The 22773-nt window shown below is 54.8% G+C and overlaps 1 protein-coding gene across 5 annotated transcripts in view; it reads left to right on the forward strand.

The window, feature by feature from the left end:
- Positions 1-22773, forward strand: part of TTC28 (tetratricopeptide repeat domain 28) — a 681749-nt gene that overhangs the window by 644028 nt on the left and 14948 nt on the right. For all 5 annotated transcript variants that reach the window (XM_019643162.1, XM_019643163.1, XM_019643164.1 and 2 more), the window contains 4 exons: positions 4238-4382; positions 16063-16242; positions 18637-19357; positions 21875-21999. In XM_019643162.1, the coding sequence (XP_019498707.1) occupies positions 4238-4382; positions 16063-16242; positions 18637-19357; positions 21875-21999 (1171 nt within the window). The remainder of the gene's footprint in view (positions 1-4237; positions 4383-16062; positions 16243-18636; positions 19358-21874; positions 22000-22773) is intronic.

Genomic DNA, 22773 nt, shown 5'->3' on the forward strand with positions numbered 1-22773 from the left:
GACTACAGCCCTGGAAAGCCACACTCACACTGTGACACTCACATAGGGTGGGCACAGGAATAGCTGTGGGGCTTCGGGCTGTGGGGGCTGTGGCAGTGTCCTGTCAGTCAGCGCAGGGGTTAAAAGAGCCACCGCTGTTTTGATGGCTTCCTAGATTGAGTAAATTTTTAGTTTTTTAAAGCTAGAAGAGACCTACAAGGACTTTAATTTAGCCCCTTCCTTTTACAAACAAGGAAAGGGGGACAAGAAAAGTAACAGGCCTTGCCAGCGTCACACAGCCCGTGGGTGAGGAGGCAGCCTGGCAGTCCTCTGCGTTGTCCATAAACATTCCCAGGCTCAGGGCTAAGCAGCCGACTGCCTGGCTGTTTTAAATTATTGAGTGTATCTTTGGGTAGATCTCTAGGCAGACGTACCCCAGCACAATAGCTGTAGTAAGTCACTGTCAGCGCCTTAGTCAAAGCAGAAACAGCACATGAAAGGGAGCTCTTTGACTCCAGTCTGCACAGGTGAGCGTGGCACCTAATACTTGTGGAGGTGAGGACACTGCCAGCCTGCCACTGTGATCAGTGCGGGGCCCATGTCCTGTCTCCCCATCCAAGCCAGAGGCCCTCCCCACACCTGCACCTCAGGAGGCCTCTGGGGTCCAGGGACCCTCAGTTGCACTTGGCCTTGGTTTCCTGCCCTCCAGTCCTCTGCCCCTGGGTCGGTTCTCCTGGGACAGCTCTCCAGTGGGGACAGCACATGCTGCTGCTGTCAAGGCAAATGAAGGCGCAGGGGCTGCCAGTGTGGAGAAAGCAAAAGGAGTTCCCGCCGGAAGAACTGCAGAGCAGGTGGGGGCCACAGCTGAGAGGCGGGCCAGGGAGGCACTGCCTGGGGTTCCGGGGTGCTCGCAACGGATGCCTCCAGCTCAGGGGGGAAAGTCTTGATGAAAAAGAGTCTTTGACCTCAATTTATTGTTTCGGGTTGATTGGTGTTGTTTATAACCACCAGCTGAGTATTTCCTGGGCTTTTGTTTTTACTTTGAAAAGGACATCTCTAGGGATAGGTGCCTGCCACTGAAGAGGAGCACAGAGCAGAGGGGTGAGGGTGGGTGTCACATGGCGTGATGGTGGCTGCTCTGCGCAGCGCTGGGGACCCACGGGAAGGTTCTCCGGGAGGGGCGTAGGCAGCAGACAGCCTTCCTCTGATCATCCCTAGGAAAGAGTCGGCCTGGAAGGAGGGGCTTCTATTCAGCCTAGTGTTAACGGAGGTGGACCAGCCTTCCCAGCCTCGTCTCCTCCCAGCATAACCCAGAGTCCCCAGCCCACCTGCCAGTTACCCTTCCAGCCTGCAGCCCTGACCCTCTGTCCGCTTGTCCCCACACTCACTGCCCTAGGCACCCCAATCTCTATGCCTTTCCCTATGTTGTTGCCTTGGCTTGGGGGGACCTTCTGTCCACAGGCAGGATAACTCCAGGTCATCCCTCGTGCCCACGTCAAACAGTCTCTCCAGGAAGCCCTCCCCGGGCTCTGCCTGACCAGCAGCTGTCAGGGTCTGTGCCTTCATGCCCCTTCCACCTCTGCTGAGCAGGTCCCTTTCCTTCTGGCACAGCACAGGGACCGTGGTGCGGCCACTCTGTGGGCCTGTGTGCTTGGCACATCTTGGGCAGCTCTGCATGTGTGATGCGTTCGTGTTGCTGAGCCCTTTTAGGTGTCCCTGGGGCTCAATAAAAAGACGCCACTGCCATCCACACTTGCACTTAAGTCCCCAGCCCTTCTCTGACCCCCCACCCCCCCGCCCAGGCCTCTGTCTCACACTCACTCCCCCATCAGCTAAGACTCCCACCAGCTTTCTTTGGGGTTCAGGGTGCTTTGCAGCCATCCTCCCCAATTCTGACACTCCTTGCCTGTGGGCTGTAGTTTCCCTTTTTGCAGAGGCAGAAAGCCAGGTCCAGAGGGGAACTGACTTGCCCCAATAAGCGCGTCCAGCAGGTCTGTCCACCACACACCTCCCCACCTCCCTCCAGACAGTTTCCGTTTTGGAATGCCCTTCCCTGGCGCTTCCTGGCCATGCCACTACGAGAAACCATGTTTCAGCAGCTCACAGTGCCAGCAGGGTATCCTGCCCAGGCCTCCAGAGTGCAGCCAGCCTGACGTCCTGTGCCCTGGGGACACCCTCACGGGGAGGAGTTAGACTGACTGTGCATGTGGTTCTAATTTTGGAGTAAGAAGCCTGCTTTGGGGCAGCTGGAAGGAGTGCCTGTGCCTCCCCACACAACTTGGAGCCTGCCGTTTCCTTGAACCCGAAGGGGACCTGAGTTGGGGGTGCCGTGGGCATGGGGTCTCTTTCTCCAATGGGAGCTTTTTAGTTCAGGGCCTTGGGGGTTGTGGAGCCCTCCGCAGTCACCATGGGGACCTGCCGCCATGGTGTTGTCTGTAGACATGGCACTCCCCCCAGATGTCTGCAGCTGGGTTAATCAGACTCGGGTGCCTCAAGTGGGGTTACAAGCCCACAATCTTAGGGAGTGACACGAGAGGTGCATGGGGGAGGCACTGAGGGGTCCTGCGGCTGCCCCATTGTGCTGTCCCAATGGCAGCAATGGGTCCCCAGGCTGTGACCCGTCCGCCGGGAATGCAAGCGCACACACAGGCCTGTGTGTAGGGACACAGAGCCGCCCGTGAGTGACAGACCCTGAGTGCCAGCCCAGAACGGCCCCTCTGGAGAGCAGCCTGGCGCCCCTTCAGGGCAGCACTGCCCTTAGCTGTGTGTTCTGTGGAATCAAGCGAGCCTCTGAGGGTCACTCCAGGATTGTCTGTGCTTCACTGGCTCTGACGGCAATGACACGGTGTGGCCGCAGTCGCTGGTAATTACATTTCCTGAGTGAAGGAGACGGAGCAGCGGATGTGAGCATCTCTCAGGGCCCCCAAGTCCTTGGCTCCTCCCTCCCAGCCGGTGAGCAGGGTCGGGGGCTGTGGGGCTCACAGACGGGCTTGTCATGACTCTAGAATTTAGGTCAAGTGGGACATTGCTGAGATACCCAGAAGGGTCAGGGGAGGCCAGGTGGTTGAGGTCTAACCTGGAAAACACAAATGAGTCTTTCAGATCATTTCATCTGACGGTCATGGATCATGGCCTGGCCCAGGAGGAAAAGCCGCCAGCTTCTGGTTTTTCTTAGGTAACAACCAAGGAACTGCCACTACCAGCAGCCCAGGGTGCTTACCATAGCTCAGCGGTGTATCTGGTGTAAGAGCTGGTCCCTGTTTTTAAGGGTCCTTGAGCACTCAGCAGAAACCCCTAAACCGTGTAGTATTTCGATCAATGTTAAGAGACTGGCTATCTAATAGCCATGCAGAGAACGTCACCAAAGTCGAGGCTGAGGCCACAACTGCCAGACCACAGGCAGGTTCAGAGAGCTGCATGGGGCAGCCTGGTCCCTGCGTGGGAAATGGGTTTGTTTCCTGTTGCCTCATCTGCTCACCTGTGCGGTTTGTCCTCTGCAAGTCCCCAGGGCCTACGACAGTGCATGGCAGGTAGCTGGTGCCAGGAAGCATTTTCTACAATAATGAACGAATGAATCAATGGATGTTCTCACCCTGTGTTGGGAATGTGAAGCTTGGGGTCTTTGGCATTGAAAATACCATCCATGCTAATCAAACGTTCCCTGCAAACATTGGAACATAAATTAAAAAGCAAAACAAAGCCCTGCAGCCACATGTGAGCTGACCACTCTGCGGGTGCTGCCTGGTCAGCTGCTCCCACCCGGTAGGGGCTGAGGCCTCAGGGTCAGGTGGCTACCCAGTGACTGACCTGAGGCTGAGGTTGGGGCCAACACACTCCTGTCTTGTTCATCCCTCATGCTCACAGATTAACTGGCCTCGGGGCACTGTCCTGCCGTCAGCTGGGTGGCTCCTGCTGATTCTAATGGTGCTCACGTTTGCCTGCACACAATCGTGCCACACAAGGATGTAATTAAGTCCTTTGAACAGCACTTGGGGACTTTTGATTATGCAGAAAACTCCATAGAAATGTAAGCTGTTGTGTGCAGCTGGCTTGCCCTGCGGTTTCCGTCAGTGCTTACTGTTCTGTGAAAATTACCTGGAAGGGAGGAGAAGGGGCAACGCCATGAGGGAGGCTGGACCGGGGCCCTGCTGGACAGTTCCACTTGCCTTTTCCAGGAGGTGGAGCTCTGCGGGGTGAGCAACGGGTCCTGGCCTGCCCTGCCTGCACCCGGGTTAACCCCTGGCCCTTCTCTCCCCAGGAGCTGCCAGAGTATGACAAGCTTGGTCAGCAACACCATGTCACCTACCAAGGACGGGACCTCCTCTCTTCCCAGGAGGCAGAGCTCATTCGCCAGGCCCCCACTTCGTGCTCTGTATGACCTGCTCATAGCGCCCATGGAAGGGGTAAGTGCCCCCCCCCCGGGGCCATGAAGCTTCTTGGCGTCCGGATGCAGCATTGACTGCTCAGTGCCTACGTGAAGGTTTCCAGAACACGAGTCTTTTCTGTCCAGCTTCTCAGTCAGCTGTTGAAAGTTGGCTGCTGGCTAGTAGCCAAGACCCTGAGCTTCAGGTTGGCAGATCCGGGTTTAAGTCCTTCCTAGCCGGGTAAACTCAGCCTCTGTTACCTCAGGTACACAGTGAAATGATGCTGCCTTCCCAGCTTCCTCAGATGTTGGGAGGCGCAGGCAGGTGCAGACACACTCCCCAGCAGTTGTCATAGGAACCACCCAAGTAGACAGGGGGGGGGGGGCTCTGCCGCACCCTGCTGGGGTGCCTCCCACCACCCCACCTCTCATTTGGGGGTCTTGCCTGAGCATATTCAAGTAGGGCTGTGCTTTCTGGTGAGAACAGATCCCTCAGCCTCTGCCCTGATCAGAGTCCAACACCAAAGATACCCTTGCACTTGTGATTTCCTGAGACGGTCAAGAGTGGCCGTTGGCAGAGTTCTGTGGCCCTGGTCTTTGCACGTCAGTTTTCAATCCAGACATGACTCCAGCAGGGCAGGGACGCTGCAAGGCTCGGGGTCTCGGGGAATCTGAATGGTGAGCCGTCAGATGCCTTTGCACACAAGCGTGTGCGAGTCAGCTCTGGCTGCTGTAACAAAACACCACAGACTGGATGGCTTAAACAGCAGACACTGATCACTCATGGTTCTGGAGGCTGGAAGTCCCAGGCTGGGTGCCAGCATGGCCAGTGTCTCGGTGAGGGCCCTCTTCCTGACTTGCAGACAGCCACCTTCTCGCTGTGTCCTCACATGGCAGAGAGAACAGAGCGAACCCTGCTCCCTTCCTCTTCTTGTAAGTGCACTGATCTCACCACAGCGCCCTGCCCTCATTACATCTTAAACCAAGCTGTTTCCCGAAGGCCCCACCTCCAAACGCCACCACACTTAGGGCTTCCACACATAGATTTGGGTGGGGGGGACACAAACGTTCCATCCATAACAGACCCCTGGGAAAGCGCAGGGCACCTGTGGCAAGTGGAGGCTGTGCTCCTGGGGGCCGGTTCTCAGGAGGGAGGGGCATGAGGAGTCTCTTGCTGACCTGCATGTCCCGCCCCCAGAGCGGCTGTCTGCAGCGCCACAGGTGAGTTGTCTCACAGATGCTGGAGTGACCCCACAGCAGCCCTTTCTTCTGCTGCAGCCAGCTGATGGAGGTCAAGCACATCCTCAAGAAACCACACCTTGCCAGCGGTGCCCTGTCCCTAGAAAATGCCTGCATATGCCCTGCCCGGCTGTCCAAGGATGTGTCTCAAGTTACCTGATATGATTTAGGAGGCTGCTCTGCCTGCCAGTGCCCTGTGGACTTCCCTCGCTTGGGGAGACGGGGGTGGGAAGCACAGAGCCCTTGGGAGCCCGCAGGCTGGACTCACACCTGGCACTGCCCTTCCCTGGCGGGTTGACCTTGGCCAAGCCGCTTCCCCTCCTTGAGGACCTCTGTCCTCTTTAGAAAGGGAGGATGATGCACTGGGCGCTTCAGGTTAGAGCGGGGATGGGATGAGGTGAGAGCAAAGCATGCCGGGCAGGGGCAGCAGCAGGCGGGCACCAGGCAAGTGGGGCTGTCGTGCCAACAGCTGCCTCTGAGCACCAAGCCCTCCCTGTCCGGAGCCTCCGGCCTCATCAGCACAGCGGCCCAGACCTGTCCTCTCCTTCGTGCAACACACGTGGCCGTCCTTTCCTTCCAAGAATTATTATCCCCTCAGCACCGTCCTTTTACTGAGGGGACCGAGGCTGCAGAGAGCACTCGGCGTTTCAGATGCCAGCGGAACTTAACCTGATTCACGTGCCTTATCTCGGGGAAGAAATACACACCAAACCCTCAGGCTGACTTTTCAGCTTTTCTTTACTGCCCTCAACCGTCACGCACACGACTGTGGTGACTTGCTGCCAGTCCCCTGCTCACACCCTGACCCCTGCATTTCGCACTGATACTCCAGCTCCTCTGAAGGCTGGACCCTCCGTTGTTTCACTCCCTGGGGCCTTCTGAGTCCCTTTCCTTTCCCCTTGTGTATTCAGGTCCCAGATTATTTGCTCTATGACTGTTGGGCCGGGGGGAGCAGAGGGCTAAGGTGGACACTGGCTGTGACTGTTGGCCTCCGCCCCGAGGGACCGCACTGTGTACTTGGAGCCCAGGTCCACTGGAGCTGGCGAGCGCCTCTCCTCTCTCTGGCCCAGCTCGAGTGTCCCTCTCCTTTGAAGCCTTCCTTGCCCTCTTCCCCCCACGTCCTGCAGCCTTCATCCCCTGCCGTCCCTCCCATGGGCCCCATGCGTACCCGACAGTTTTCATCGCACCCAATTCTTCACTTGACTCGGGACTTAGCTCTTGGCATACCCCTTTCTCTCCCTAGCTGCCCACCTCACACTCCCTGAAGGCAAAGATGGTCCCTCGTCTCTGTGTCCCTAGCGGCTGGCACAGGGCCTGGTATGTGTTGGCACTCAGTAAAGTTTATGGAATGCTCTTTAGTCCAAAGCTGCATTTGCTTTTTGGGTTTAGTCTGGCATAGAAAGCAGAAGACCCAAGGCAGAAATCAGGCTAATGGATTTTCCGTGCCCCCTGTTGTGTGGCCCCTGGGAGCTTTCTGGGAGGCCATGAAGCAGAAGGGAGGGGCTGGGCTTGCTGTGGAGCAGCTCTGAGTCTGGTGAGCCCCCCCGACCCTGCCACCCAGCACGGTGCCAGGTTTCTGGTGTCTTTCAGGATAGGATCACAAGTCCACCCAACGTGCCTGCAGGGGACACATACCTGAGCGTCGTTTCCCTGGCTGGTGCTGCCCCATTGACTAGGAAGGGGCTCCTAGGCAGAAATCCTAGGTGGCAGCAGCGCAGAGCGGAAGCTGGGGGGTGGGGAGAGACGGCCCCTCCCTCCATCCATCACAGTGTTTCCACCCTGGAGAAAAGCTGATGCAGCGCCACGACTCATCCTCGAGGGAATTCTAGGAGTTTATAAAATCCACACTGTGTTTTTTAAGACAGTTTTTCTCTCTGAGGACTTGCCCCTGTGACTTAAAGAATAAAACTGCCAGTGGAATTAGAGGTAGCTCATATCTGGACATCTGTGTTCCTCCAGAGGTGCTAGGAAAGGGAAGATTTATGGAGTCAAGCCTTCAACAAGTTAGAACAATGATCCAAATCATCTTTGTCAAGTTACCTGCCCCAGACACGTGTGCCGGACGGAGCCCTGAAAGAGCTCATCGTATAACCGGCGTGACGGAGCCTCTGCGCTCACCTTCCGGGCGCAGCCTGACCTTGAAGTGAAGCATTTAGTTCGAAAGCATATCCTTATGTCCCAATATTTACACCCATTCTCTTTTGTGCCTGACATATGTGAGCACAGTGAAGGAGTTTGGCTGCCTTACATGAGACACTGGGTAAACTCTCAAAGGCCTTTGAGGTAAATGATCAGAGCAAGAGGTTTTCCTCGGCTCCTGAAGCGATCCATTGTGTTTCAAAAACACTTAGCTGAAAAGCTGGACTCTAGTCAGGAGTCTCCCCCATCCCCAGTTTCATCCAGTCGCACAAGTATTTATTGACATGTGCGGGCACACACTATCCTGGACAGAGAAGAAGGCTTAGAAGCAGGCGGGGGTCCCATGGCTGAGGCTCACAGACTGCCCAGGTGGGATGGGCGGGCCAGGGCCAGAGGCCCGTGGGCCTCACGGAGCTCTGAGAGGCCCAATAGCTCCTCAGCAGGGCTGCCCGCCTCGATGGACTAGGAGGCCTGGCTCACCTTCGCTTCCTTCCCATGGCAGCCACACGCACCTGCTTAGGCGGCCACTAGAGGGCGACACAACACCATCAGCCGCTCCAGCACCGTCAGCTGCCAGACAGCCAGATCCTGCTCCACATTTACAATGAAAATACAAATCAAAACCGAAAGTCCAAGATTATGAATCACTGACACTTCAAGACTAAAACGATTAGCCTCTTCACATGGGGCTTATAATTATTTGAACAGCTGCCTTTGTTTAGCTGCAGTCCTGTTGCTAAGGGACTAGGTCAGACAGTATGGAAAGTGGAACAGAAGAATTTGTCACCGGAGGCTTGCACCAGCATTTGATTTAATTTGGCTTAAGGGAAACGTCGCCACGGCTCTTGCCTGGAACCACACTGTCCTTTGCTGTTAGGATGGCGTGAGCATGTCCAGTTCTCTTTCAGGAGGGTCCAGTTACATCTGCACGTGAACCATCATCAAACATTAAGTCAAATCCTGTCTGATACCCAAAGGAGAAAATGCCACCAAAGAAAAGCTGCAAGTGTTTAGTGTGAGAGAGACTGTTTGTGTCCATGGCATGCATTTTTAATCAGATTAGAGTGAAAGGTAATAACCATTCCCCTGCCCTTGGACTTCCTGCTGTGTGAAAGGTCAGGCCCTGGACCAGGCTTGTCCTCATGGTGGGGACACTCAGAACCACACGCCGATAGCAGCGTTCTAGGGGTCACGTTCGATGTGATGAGGCCCCGCAGGGCTGCATAGGTGAAGCTGCTTGTTCATGTAGGTCCCAGATCACCCCCTCAATCTGCAGATGGGGGTTCATCCGATGTCAGAAGCTGCTATAATCAAGGAACCAGCTATAGAATAGGAAATTCCCTAGGATTTGGTCAAATCACTCCTTAAAGGTCCAGACTCGGGGCTTTCAGGATCCTTCAAGTTTGGACTTCTAATCTCTGTCATCCTTATCATTATTTCCATTTATTTCAATTCCCTGTCTCCTATGTTTACAGTCTGAAAAACTAAGGTTAGAGGACAGGTAGCAAGAGTGTATGACTTTGGGATTTTTTTTTTTTAGCTGAGCCATCCTGCCACCTGTTGGCAGCTCAGCGGCAGCTCAGCTTGGGCCAGACTCGAACCACTGTTGCTCAGAGCTCAAACTTTTGAGTGAGCTCTTAACCAACTGAGCCACTCAGCCGGCCCAAGAGTGTATGCCTTTGATCAGAAAGAAAAGTACTGCTTGTCCGCCTCTGCTCTGATTAAGTGGCGGTACCTGTTTCAGGACCCCAGAAATGACTTAACACTTGCTGTTCATGTTGGGTAGGCTGGTAAACTGCCTTCCTAAACACTAGAGCTCTGGGAATTTGCCTAAGACCTCTCACCTAAGAACGCGAGGCAGGGGTCTGGCTCTGCTGAGGGCTTAGCCGTGAGGAGAGCCAGGCTTTGGCTGGGACATGACTGCAATTACTGTTGTGGGGAAAAGGACTTTTGCAAAATCAAGTAGTGTAAAAAACCAGCTTACTCTAGAATAGATGCCCTGGGAGATGAGACAGACCAGGTGCCTGTTTTCTAAATAGATTGGAGGGTTTGGAGATAGCTGGGGAATATTTGTCCATAGAAACAACCAGACCTCGGATCCGGAGTGTGGCGTGGAGATGAGGCCCTTGAGACGGGCTCGCTTGGGGCCAGCAGCCACATTGCCAGGCTAATTGATTTCTGATTGAGACATCTGTAGTAATATTCCAACGAGGACAAACGTTATCCAAGGACAGCAAACATTTCCACAACTGATTAGGAGAAGGAAAAATGGAGGCAATTACTTGCAAGCTGTCTGTACCACCGAAACCAATGGTAAGAACACCCAGACTAATCAGCGAGTTCCCAGGAGGCAAGTGGTGCTCTCACCTGGGCCAGTGCTGTTGGCTGAGCGTCATCTGGGTTCTGGCTCTGTTCACGCTGATGTTCAACAGCAGCTTTCTCAGCCTTACCCTGGCAGGTTCCGGGTAGGCAGACGCACTCCTGCCACGGAGGGCACATGGGCTCATTCGGATGAGATCAGCCCAGGAAGAGGGGGCCCCTACTGGCCAAAGGCCCCTACACCTTGAGCAGACGCTTAGGCTCATTTGACTCGAGGTGGTCCCTGGGTGGAGGCAGGCCCCTCCGGCTCTTGCTGGCCTTTGGTTAGGTTTCTCTAGCACTTAGATGCCTCACTCCTCTCCTTCTTAGGTTCTTCAGGAAATCTAGTGGTTTGGTCGACCAAAGAGTACAGTTGAGTGGGTTGAATTTTTACTTTTGCACTTCTGATTGGAATACAGCATCTACCATCTTGGTAGATTTTAGTCATGGTTTGAGGGTTATTTACATCAGGTCACTACTACCCCCTTATCTGTGGTCTCGTTTTCTGCAGTTTTAGTTACCGGCTGTCAACCAGGGTCCAAAAATATTCAACGAAAAATTCCAGAAATAGACAATTCATAAGTTTTAAACTGTGCACCATTCTGAGTAGTGTGGTGAAATCTCTCACTGTCCCACCAGGGTGTGACTCCTCCCTGTGCCCAGCGTCCCCGTGCTGTAGGCGCTCCCTGCCCGTCAGTCACTTAGTAGCCGGCTCTGTTATCAGATCAATTGTTGAAGTATCGCAGTGCTTGTGTTCAAGTGACCTTTATTTTATTTAATAATGGCTCCAAAGTCATTCACATAACTTTTATTACAGTATATTGTTATAATTGTTTTATTTTATTATTGTTGTTATTAATCTCTTACTGTGCCTAATTTATAAATTAAATTTTATCATAGGTATGCATATATAGGAAAAAAAATTGTATATACAGGGTTCAGTACTATCCATGGTTTCAGGCATCTACTGGGGGTCTTGAAACATACCCACCAAGGGGGGACTATTGTAGTGATATTTGCTGAAACTATATGCATCCATCCATGATGCCAAGATTCCTCAGATGTATCACAGAAAAAGTTCTTCTACCTTAAAAGGTTCTATTTAATCAATTCACTCAATCAAAAATGTGAGTCAGAGAAAAATCCTTGAGCCCTATACACAATTCTCAGATATACAGAGTCCCAGAAGTTCTTTGCTTCTTGAATCTTTGTTATAGACAAAGATTCATTCCAAATCTAATCTGCCCAAAAGGTCACTGTCCTAGGAGTTTTCTTTCCCTTCCCCATGATGACCAAGGACGTTCATTCTTCTGGCGTGTGATGCTGTGACACTCTGAGAGGCCTCCTGCATCCTTCCATGAAAACAAAACTCCCCACTTATGGAGGCTGCAGGCTAATCCTTTGAACGTGGATGATGTGCATTGAGCATGTAGCTCTCAAGCCAGAAATCAGTACACATATGACATTCCATTTGATGTCAGTGCTTTCTAAACAGGGCAGGACCCCTGGTCACCATGAGTGTATTTGAGATCCCCACAGACTAAAATGGTGGTTGAATCAGAATTCACCACTCACGTGAACATTTGGGACCTGTGGGAGCTGCCGGGGAGAACAGCAGATTCAGACATTTGACTTCAGGGCAGAGGTTTGGTAGCAGATTTCACAGGTGCCAGGAATGGCCGTGGATGACGGTGATGGTAAGCGCAGATGAGAAAGACAGTGGTGACATTGGTCTCTTTTAGTCCCTGGGTTAAAATTTGGAGTGGATGCCCCAGGGAGGCCATTTACATGTTTTAGCCACCTGATGGTTTATAAACACCAGAGAGAAAGGGAATGAATTGTTTGGGAGAAGTGATTGGCGCCCAGAGGAAAGAATAGTATAAATAATAGGGCCTGTGTTCAGCTTACTTCAAGCACCTGAAGACAGTTGTGAATTCGCATCTGACCAGGGTGTCCTGGGAGCCAGGCCTGGTGGCCCATGCCCTGCAGCAGCTGGATTTGTCCCCCAGGCCTGTGATGTAATGGACAGGAGCATGGGCTTATGGGTTGGAAACTGAGGCTCAGGAAGGTGAGCATCTTGCTGAGGTGCTCAGAACCACCACACCCCCCCATCCCTAGCGCACACCCCGTGATCTAGCAATTCCAGGTCACCCAGAGCGCCGCACATAGCAGACGGACCCAGACCCCATGCGAAGGCCAGGCCTGTCCCCAGAAGGCACCGTCCCTTCCTGGTCACTGGACAAGCCCAGCTCGACAGAAGAGTCTGGGCCCAGTCAGGAGATAGAAATCACACAGTGGGTTAACCGGGGAAGTTTAATATATTTATTCCACCTGGAAAGAGAGTTGCTATAAAATATAAGAAGCTCTCCATGGTTCTCAGGCTGAGGGCGCGCACCCAGGAAAGGACAAACCCTGGAGAAGGTGTGGCTCATGGTTCAGCCCACTGGATATCAGGGACATTTGCTGGTTTGGCCGTGCTGGAGCCGGTCTATAGTTGCTGGGCAAGCAACAGGCCACCCTCTGAGTGCCGGCAGGAGGGCCGGCAATGAGCGAGGGTGTGCAGTGGAGCCTGGGCGTCTGTGGAGACACGAGGCCTGCCAAGTGCACAGGTTGCATGGGTGCACAGGCCTGGTTTCCATGCAGACAGAGCTGTGGGCAGGTTATCATTGCCAGGCGGAGACTGTAAGGCTCCAGAAGGACCACGTTCTGGGCTCCCCTGGGTGTCCTCACATACACACGCCACCAACCTAGGCTGCTGGCAGGCGATTCCCTCCCCCTGCAACTCCTCAGTCCTCTATTGAGAAAGCTCAGCGCCTGCTCACTTGACAGGAGAGTCGGCTGCAGGAATCCAGTGTATCACAGGGCAGGTATTGACAGGGTGTCAGTAGCTGAGGCTGTAAACTGGTAACAGCCACCCAGAGCCACCTGCAGGGTGCCCACTTCCTGCCTCTTGTAAAGGAACAACCCTCTCCCTCTGCAAAGCCTGGACCTTAGCCGCACCTGTCTGCTCATCGCCGTTCCTGCCTGCCTGCCTGCCTGCTTGGCACCCATCCCTCCCCTTCCATCCCCAGCTTGGCCCACAGCCAGCTCTCCAGTGCTCTTTGCTGTGTGGGCTGGCACTGCAACGGGAAGGGTCCCAGCCCTTGGTGACAGTGAAGGGACACGCCCTGGGGGAATAGACTGTAGTGCATTTGGCCTTGTCTTGTTCTACTTCAAAAGATCCATTTCTAGAACGTTCAGAGGTCAGAAATTTCGAGTCTTTGCTGGGATTTGTTGGACTCTGTGAGTTGCAGGTGCAGGGCTGGTGCTGAGCTCTTTTATCTTCCAAACCCAGGACTTACAAAGCCCGCAAATACCCTTCCAGACTGACATTCGGAGGCGCAGAGCAGCATTTCCTTGAATCGTTTCTCCTTTTCCATCTAACAGATGATATGGATTTGGAAAGAGACATCACTTTATTTCCAATTTTTAAGTTCACTTTGGATTATAGCTAATCTTTCTGTACAAGGGCAGTGCTCGGATATCCTGGAGGCAGAATTCAGAGACAGCTTCTCGGGCATCTTTTCCCAGCACGTTCAATCAGCTTTCCCGCCACCTTTTAACTGGAGCTGTCATTCTGCTGTGCAACCTGTCTGCCCACAAGCCGACGCTGCCACCTCCTGCCTCCTGCCACGCTGCCCGCACAGGGCTCTCCTTCAGGGCCCTTGCCCAAGGCTGCACGCTTGTGCCTGCTGAGTACCAGCACCAGGCACTGTCCTGGGAGGACCCAGATCTATGAATTGGGACACAGTTCAGAGAAAAGTGTCCCACTCTCCTAGGCTAGAATTTCACAGACTTCTCCCTTTTGTCACCGTTAGCTCAGTCTTCACCAAGTCCTGGCAGGTCTCCTTGTCCCCTTCTTGGGCATGCTGTCTCCGTGTCTGAATTACCCTGCACAGCCATCCCCTGTGGTCACCTCACTTTACCCAACACACCTTGATTCATTCGCCTTTGAGACACATGTGCAGGTGCTGTCATGCCTAGGGACTTGTCTGAGAGTGTGTGTGTCTCAGTGAAGTCAGAGGCCTGTGGGATGACACCTGACACACTTACTGGGGTTTAGACCCCGGTAGCAGGAGTCCAGGGCGGACCTGCAGGAGTGGGGCTGGCATCTCGTCCAACGACCCCTGGTGATCCTGCATGTTCTGTCAGCCAAGGTGGGTCTGGTGTTGCACATGGCAGGTGGCCTGTGCCCCCCGCATTGCCACAGCAGGGCAGTAAGGCTCTTACTGCAGTGAGCAGTTGTCACTGTCACAGTTGCTGACCCATTCACCAAGGTCAGGGCAGCATCAGCCCATCCGCTCCAACCCCACTTCCAGGTCCACTAGGGACACTGCAGTAGTGGGTGGCACTGCCCGCCAGAGTGGCCTCCCAGAGCCAACTCCACCTGCCCAGCCAGGCAGAGAGTTCAGTAGGGCCCATGGTGGGGACACCAGTCCCAGGGGCTGACAGATGGTGTGGAGCAGGGCTGGGGGCCCCCATCTCTCCCCACTTCCCTGTGCCAACCCAGAAACAAATCACGGACAGGATTGGGGGCACTGTGACACACCCCACTTCTTCCTTCCTGGGTTCTACCTGCAGTGATTGTTTTAGCTCTTGGAAAATATGGCTCTTAAAGCAAGCAAGAAGAAAATTGGTCTGATAATTTTTATTCTGTTCTTTAGATGCATCTAGAAGTTAAAAAAAATAATAAAATAGAAAGAACAAAGCCACAGGGGGTTTGTACAAACTGAATGTCCTGCCAGGCCCATGTCACTTCGGGTTAGCTGAGTGCCTTCTGCCACCCTCAGCTGAGCGCCCACAGCAGTGTGTCAGCCGCGTTAGCACGCACGTTCGCTCCTGTGGAACATGGAGGCAGCCAGAGGCGAGCGTGTGGGGAGCCTGGCTGTGACTCCACAGAGCCAGGGCCACCCCTTAGGCTCAGGGCTGGGCCCGTGCCCGGTGCGGTGTTTTCAGTGGTCAGTCGGCCCTGGACCGTGCTCCCAGCCCGCTCTGGGGGCACCTGTCTGAGCTCGAGCAGCGGCTTCTGTGTCATCTCTTTATTCACACTGAGCCTGTCCAGCCCAGCGTTCCCAAGTTTCCTTCTTATTTTATTAAGATTCACACGGCCTTGGTCTCCATCAGCAATTCTTTTGGAAAGAAATGGGTCTGTAGAGAACAAGAATGTTCTGTCTGTCTGTGTGGGTCTGCATGCACCCCTCCCTCACATCCTCATGCTGAACCTTCAGGAATGATGGGGTTCACATCAGCATCCCTTCCCCTGACAGCCCCAGGACAGTGAGTGGGGATAGCACGGCAGAGCCCGGAACAAGGGGCCGTCCAGCCCTCAGGGGAGCACAGAGGCCCAGAGGTCACACAAGGTCCCTCTCCTGCAGGGGATGTCATTCTAGTTCCCAAACCTTCCGTCCGCACCCTGGTTTCCTGGCCTCTTGTCCACTGAAACGGACACGTCCCACTCTGGTTGAGTTCTTGCTGCCTGTTTGAGTGCAGTCATTCCTACACTGCTCTTGGGGTCCCTGTGCCCATGCCGCACCCCCGCCCTTTGTCCTTTAGGGTACACCATGACTTACACTGCTCTTTCTGGGATAACTGCCGTTTGTGTTCATTCCCTGCTTCCTTTGGAAACATCTGGATCTACCGGGGCCAGTCCTTGTCTTTGTGGGACATCCCCTCCATGACCCCTGAACCCCGTCTCCCACCCTGTCCCGCAGACCTAAGGAGACAGTCCTCTAACGTCCTCAGGCCTGTGAGGCCAGGGGAAGCCCCCACTTGGTGACACTTCGGTGGGCAGCACCCAACCCATCGCCCAGGCTCCGTCTGGGACCCTTCGGATGGATGTGCCTGGTCCTTCCAGGCGTATTCAGTTCCCCACGGCTCGGGGTTGGCCTGGCGTGCACGAGCCCGCCCTGCCGGGCGCTGCGTTAAGCCCCATGCTTGCTCTGCAGGGCCTGATGCACTCCAGCGGCCCCGTGGGCCGGCACCGGCAGCTAGTCCTGGTTCTGGAGGGGGAGCTCTACCTCATCCCTTTCGCCCTCCTGAAGGGAAGCTCCTCCAACGAGTATCTGTACGAGCGCTTCACCCTCATCGCAGTCCCTTCCATCCGTGCCCTCGGCCTGCAGTCCAAGGTAAGGCTCGCGAGAGGGAGGCCTGTGGGTGCCGTGTTCTCCGGTCCTCCAGGCACGGCCTCGAGCCAGACGGGCTCTGAAGCCATCGGGTGTGATCTCTTCAAACTGTTAATTGTGTGGCTTGCAGCTGGGTAGGATGACTCTAGGTATGTCCTTAGGCAGAGGCACAGCCCTCCTGACCCCTGACAGCCCTTTGCTAGCTCAGGGAGCCACCACTTGGGTCATTTCTCTCTTAGCTGCGACATCAGGGTTGTGACCTAGAAGGCACTAAGTCAGGCTTGAGGCCAGGCCAAGTATCTGAGGAAGCTGGTTGCCCACTGCGAGGCCCAGCCAGCGCCACGCTCACCCCACCCTCTAGCTGACTGCTGACTGGGAGCCCAGGCTGCCCGGTGGAGGGGCCACAGGCAGGGACAGCAGACAAATAAGATTAGCGTCAAGTGGAAAAGAATCAATCCCGCAGGCCAACAAAACAACTGAAAACAAATGAGGCGGCTTTTAAGGGACAGGCAGGGACTTGGGTCTCATTCAGCAAAATCAGGACGGGAAGAAACATCTGGAAAAATCAAGAGGGCAGCGGTGGGCCGTGCAGCCACGGTTCTCACCCCACAGCCACCCTTGGCCCTGCCCACGGGGTTAGAGAGCCTTTCGAGCCAAGCCTGAATCCTCTTCCCCTCCTCCAAACTTGCTCAGAGATCCGAAAGCCTGGCTTCGTCTGGCCCTTCCTGACCCTGGCACGTGCAGCATCCGCACCTGCCCCAACTGCTCCAGCTTCAGACTGGAAAGTGTCCTCCAGCTGCCGGTTGCTGTCAGAGCCCTGCAGACCGCCAGGCGGGACTCCGTCAGATGGGCCTCCTCCCAATAGGAGAAAGTGCCGTCCGGTTTATGAATCCAGACCCCAGGTCCTGGGCACCAGTGGCCCCAGCAGAACCTGTCTTGGCCTCCAGTGACCCTTGGTCATTGGCATGGCTTAAAGAAGGTCATTTTCTGCCTCTTGGGATTTTGGGATCTTAGTTTTGGTTATTTTTGTTGCTGAATTGTACCTTTGTCATGGGACAGAGTCAGTTCAAAGTGAAAGAAATGATTTTCTCTGAGTTTTTCTCATGTCCTTGGTTGACTGAATCCCAGGTGGCCTGGTTGGACACTGTCCCGCACAGGGGCCAGCAGCACCCTGGGGATCAGAGACCGCTGTGCTAGGAGAGCTTCGTGTCGGTGACAATACTGAGCTGGCTGTTTGCCAACTTTCCCCAGGGATGGAAGAGTCCCGTTCGCCCGTGGGCACCACCAGCCACTTCGCCTACCCAGACTTTAAGTCATCACCAAGAGGAGGCACCAAAAAGCTCTTTTGAAAGAATTTAATACTTGATGTTTCCCAAAAGGCATCATGGGGGAAATCAGAAATTGGTTAGACTTTTTTTTTTTTTTAAGATTTGATTGGGGAATTGGGGGAGGGGAACAGCGCTTGGAATCAAGGGAAGGGGAACAGACAAGTTGCTGTCCTTTTGTTCTTCAGTCTAGTTGTGGAGGACGTTGCTTCACTGGCCCATGTTGGTATTCTCATTGTGCTCTTCCCGGGTAAGGCAGTCGCTCGCTGGCCATTGGACGGCAGCTCACGCCCGCTCCCGGCCAGCCCCACTGCCGCCTATGCCGTTGCTGGCAGCCCAGCTCCAGGTTGAGCTGTTGTTCACCATCTTAGCTGTAGAGGGCAGTGTCACTGGCCCTCATATGTGGGATCTGAACCGGGGCCCTCTGGCATCCCAAGCCAGCTCTTAACCATCGCGCCACTCGGCTGGCCCTTGTTAGACTTCTTTATGCTGATTTTATACTCAGTGATGTTTTTATTTTGCAGCACGTAAAGCAGAAGGGAATTATAATCTTTTCAGTAGGCCATGCCTCTAAAGGATTTAATTTGGTCCTGTCTCCCCTGAGGGTGCCTTGGTTTTTCTTCATTTTAAACAGAGCACCCCTCTAAGCCCTGACTCATCAGGAGTGGGTTTCCCCTTACTTAGGGGCACACCGGGGGGTGAGAGATGTTGGGCAGACGGACGCTGCAGACCCTCACCTCCCACACATTGTGTCCCGTCAGTGCCTCCTCCCCCAGCTCTCCTGGGGCTTCACAAATGGGGAGGGGCCTTCCTATTGTACCATCCCGCTCTGAGTATTGTCAATAGCTTATCATAGCAGGTGTGATTCTCTGTAAGATATGCACCTGTGTCAAAATGGTGTTGAAAATTAGAGTGAACAAGGTGATTGGGAGAAGAGGTGAAGCCAAGGCAGACCCAGCCCTGACGGGAGAGCACCGGCCTCTGTGCTCCGCAGAAGCCCGTGGCTCAGCCGACCACTGCCGGGCACCTTGGCCAGGCTGATGGTGGTGTCCCTATCGTTCCTCCCTCCTAGTCTCACCTGAGGAAGACCCCGCCCACCTACTCCAGCTCCACGTCCATGGCGGCTGTCATCGGCAACCCCAAGCTCCCGTCAGCGGTAATGGACAGGTGGCTGTGGGGGCCGATGCCATCAGCTGAGGAGGAAGCCTACATGGTGTCGGAGCTGCTGGGCTGCCAGCCCCTGGTGGGCAGTGTGGCCACCAAAGAGCGGGTCATGAGTGCCCTGACCCAGGCCGAGTGCGTCCACTTTGCCACCCACATCTCTTGGAAACTGTCGGCCTTGGTCCTCACACCTAGTGTGGACGGCAATCCTGCCAGCAGCAAGAGCTCCTTCGGCCACCCCTACACCATCCCCGAGTCCCTGCGGGTGCAGGACGACGCCAGTGATGGGGAGAGCATCTCGGACTGCCCGCCCCTGCAGGAGCTGCTGCTCACGGCCGCCGACGTCCTGGACCTGCGGCTTCCCGTGAAGCTGGTGGTCCTCGGCTCCTCTCAGGAGTCCAACAGCAAGGTCACAGCCGACGGGGTGATTGCGCTGACACGGGCCTTCCTGGCTGCTGGTGCACAGTGTGTCCTCGTGTCTCTGTGGCCTGTGCCCGTGGCTGCTTCCAAGATGTTCCTCCATGCTTTCTACTCATCCCTGCTGAACGGCCTGAAGGCCAGTGCTGCACTGGGGGAGGCCATGAAGGTGGTGCAGAGTAGCAAGGCCTTCTCACACCCCTCCAACTGGGCAGGTAGGAGTGTGGGCTACCAGCGGTCACCTCCAGGGGTCGGGGTGGGGAGGGCAGAGCAGAGCGGGGCACTGGAAAAGGCAGCATGGGAAGGTTCAAGTAGACAGCCTCGTTTGCTGAGACCTCGGCCCCCTGCCCGATCAGTCCTTTACTGCCCCGGTATTAAAATAGTCTTTGGACCGGGGAGCAGTAGCAGAACAGCTTGCCATTGGAGTGAATGGAAAACCCCTCCTGAGGTTAGTGTTTACTGGATGACCCGTTTTATGGCACCCTGGTGTAAGCCCCAGGACTGTGGAAGAAAGCGGTGTGGTAGAAGGCCCCTAGATTTGGCATCTGGAAGACTCAGGTTTGATCTAGCTGTGTCCAGGCTGTGTGACCTGAGGCAAGTTACTTACCCTTTCTGAAGCTCAGTGTCCTCAGCAGTAACAATGCGGAGATTGATGGTGGTAGGGCTGATGATACCTCCCTGTCCACATTCGAGATGATCTGTGAAGAGTGGATTGAGTGTCTTGTGATGTGTGAGAAGCTACATTCTGGAAGCCAACAGCGCATGCTCTGAGTGGGCCTGCCGCAGGGGCCAGGGGTCTGGGTGTGGAGGGAGAATGTTCCTGTGACACCTGGTCACAGAACGGGGTGAGGACCTCTGCCTCTCAGCTCCAGGTGATGTCCTGCGTCCCCTGGGGTCCCTGTGGACCCTGCCGTGTAGGAGACCCTCCCTGACAGGCTGTGACCCACAGACTCCAAACCCAACCCTGGGCCATTCTCTTCACCCACTGGAGTGGTTTTGCTGACACACCTCGTGACCTTCAGTCTGTGATGGTCTCGGAATTGGCTTCCACACCTCCCAGGGGGCTCCACCGATGCGGTAACGATGGTACCGACTCAGAAAGCAGTGTCTTAAGCCATAAGAAACAGAGGAACACCAAAAATACTATTTCAAACATTTACATTTTATTGTTTCAATGGCAAAAAAATGGACCATCCATGAATATATTTAAAAGTTGGGAACACAATGGCTTTCACCTTACTCTTCCTCTCAGAATCAGTCCAGTTGACATGTGCTGACATTGCTGGTATCATTTTCCAGAGCTGGATAAGCCCTGAGTGGAGCCATGGCCCACGTGGCCAGCTAGCTAGCGAGGAGCCCTGGGGGCCGGCCATGTTGTTGAGCTACGGAAACATTGGTTTACTTCACAAACACAACACAGCTGTTGTATTTTTGTATTCAAAAAAACAAAGTAGAATCTATCCTGTTTTTTCACGTGGTAGAAGAGAAGCATTCAGTTGGTCCCGCGGGCTTACTCTTTGGAGGCCCTCACCTCAGGGCCGCCCCGCTCTGCAAGTGGAGGGCGAGCGGCAGGCCCTGAGGGTTTGGGCCTGACTACGCTGCTAAACTGCCTCTGCTGCCAGGAGATGCAGAAATCAGAGGCAATGCTGGCGGTTTCCATGACTGTTCTCAGCAGCCAGTGTCAGTTTTATACACGCTCCGGCAATCAGAAGGGGCTTTGGCCTGCAGCCCCACGGACATACTGCAGGGTTCGGGGGAACCGGTGCCTGGGCCTGGCCATTTATTCCTGACAGACCCCCTGCCGCTCTATGCAGGACCCCCTCCATGTCTTCCCACGGTACTTAGGGATGTGGTATTTTTGTCCTTGTTTAGTTTTAGTGACACTTTAAAGTCACAACTTTGTTCTGGGGAAAATGATATTTAATGATGCTGCCCTGTTACCCTTCAAAACAGCGTTGGCTCATTCATTTTTTAGAAAACCCTTTCCCTTAACTGTTTGGGGGCAGGTTGGTCCTAAAGCTGCTTGGGGGCTTGAGGAGACTGCTCTGTCTGTGCCTCCCCCAGGCCCTGCTTAGAGAAGCAGCGCTGAGGCAAGAGGGACAGGACCCAGGCGGACATGTGGGCCTCCCCCATCTGGCTGTTTGCTTGTTCTTACAGTTGGAGGGAGTACCTCCTCCTGCCCTCTTGTCCAGTGGCCCCAAGGAGGACGCAGGTCATCACATGGAGCTCAGAGGGACAGTTCCTCACCCCCCTCCTGTGACCAGCTGTCACAGAGCACACTCCCAGACCCTCCGTCCCCTGCGGCGGGCACACCTGCCCCTCTGTCCCCAGGTGTGTACAGACAGACCCAGATGAGTTTCAGAGAAGACAAAGCAGGTCATTCCTCAGGATGGCAGTCAAGCCAGGGCAGGGCCCTGGGGGCCCAGGACAGCCTTGGCACAGCCTTTTTCCGCCTTCACTCACGGGGCAGCCGGAAGCAGAGGCACTTTCCTGAGCAGCTCTCACTGCAAAGCAGCACTCCACCCGCTGAGCAATGGAACGGTATTGATTCTTAAAGGGAGGGGACAGAAAGGCCCCAGACTGCCCCCCAGTGAAGTAGACATCCCACAGCCCAGCCCCTAGAGAGCTGTCCTGGCAGGTTCCTCTCTTTCTGGTGGGATAACTATGAGGCAGAGGTGAGCCGTGGAGACTGGGGGGGCGGGCTCTGAGGTGCCCCTTTGTGTTCTCCGCAGGGTTCATGCTTATTGGCAGTGATGTGAAGCTCAACAGCCCGTCCTCACTCATCGGCCAGGCCCTCACGGAGATCCTCCAGCACCCGGAGCGTGCCCGGGACGCCCTGCGCGTGCTGCTGCACCTGGTAAGGGGCCCGGGGAGCTCCCCCAAGAAGGGGGCGGCTGAAGGGCTTCCATGGCACCAGAGGACACGAGCAGGTGGAGGGCACGTTGTCCCCAGACGTCTGTGGGCCAACCCAGTCGGTCCAAGCAGCGGGCTTGATGTGTGGTGTCACGCAGATGGCTGCAGCCATCCTTGCCGAGACCCTGGGGGAGCAGGCAGCCGAGGACTGACTGGAACAGGGCCCACACCACAGCCATTTCTGGGCCATGCGGCTTTGGGCAAGTGACCTTGGCTCTCTGAGCCTCAATTTCCTTATCTGGAAGGGGGGATAAAACCTTAACTTTTCAAGGTTATCATGAGGATTGGAGAATAGGCGAGTGGCTGGCACACAGTAGGGTTCCAGGAGCTGAGAGATGGTATTTTATAATCACTTGACACTGGCCTTCCTCTAAACTCAGTTGGAAGAAGAGTCCAAGCCTGACCCTGACCTTGGCCAGCTCAGACCTTTGCAGGGCCTGGGAGAGAGTGCAAACAAAGGCCCCATGCCGTTGTCTACACATTTAAAAGTTCTAAATCAAGCCAAGAAACAGTGACATAAAACTTGTTCCACCTTTCACCTTGACAACCTGAAGGCAGTTTCATATAACTTAGAATTCTTAGCCTCCTTGGAGTTCTGTGCTAGAAAGACCAGCCCGGTCCCAGCCCAGGGGTCCACGCAGCATGGGTGGACAGCCCACACCACATCTAAGCTGTTCCAAACCCGATGCAGGTGGTGGGATCAGGGGGGGGGCGGCGG

Source organism: Hipposideros armiger, unplaced genomic scaffold (genome assembly GCF_001890085.2).
Source record: "Hipposideros armiger isolate ML-2016 unplaced genomic scaffold, ASM189008v1 scaffold_75, whole genome shotgun sequence".
Taxonomy (NCBI): Eukaryota; Metazoa; Chordata; class Mammalia; order Chiroptera; family Hipposideridae; genus Hipposideros; species Hipposideros armiger.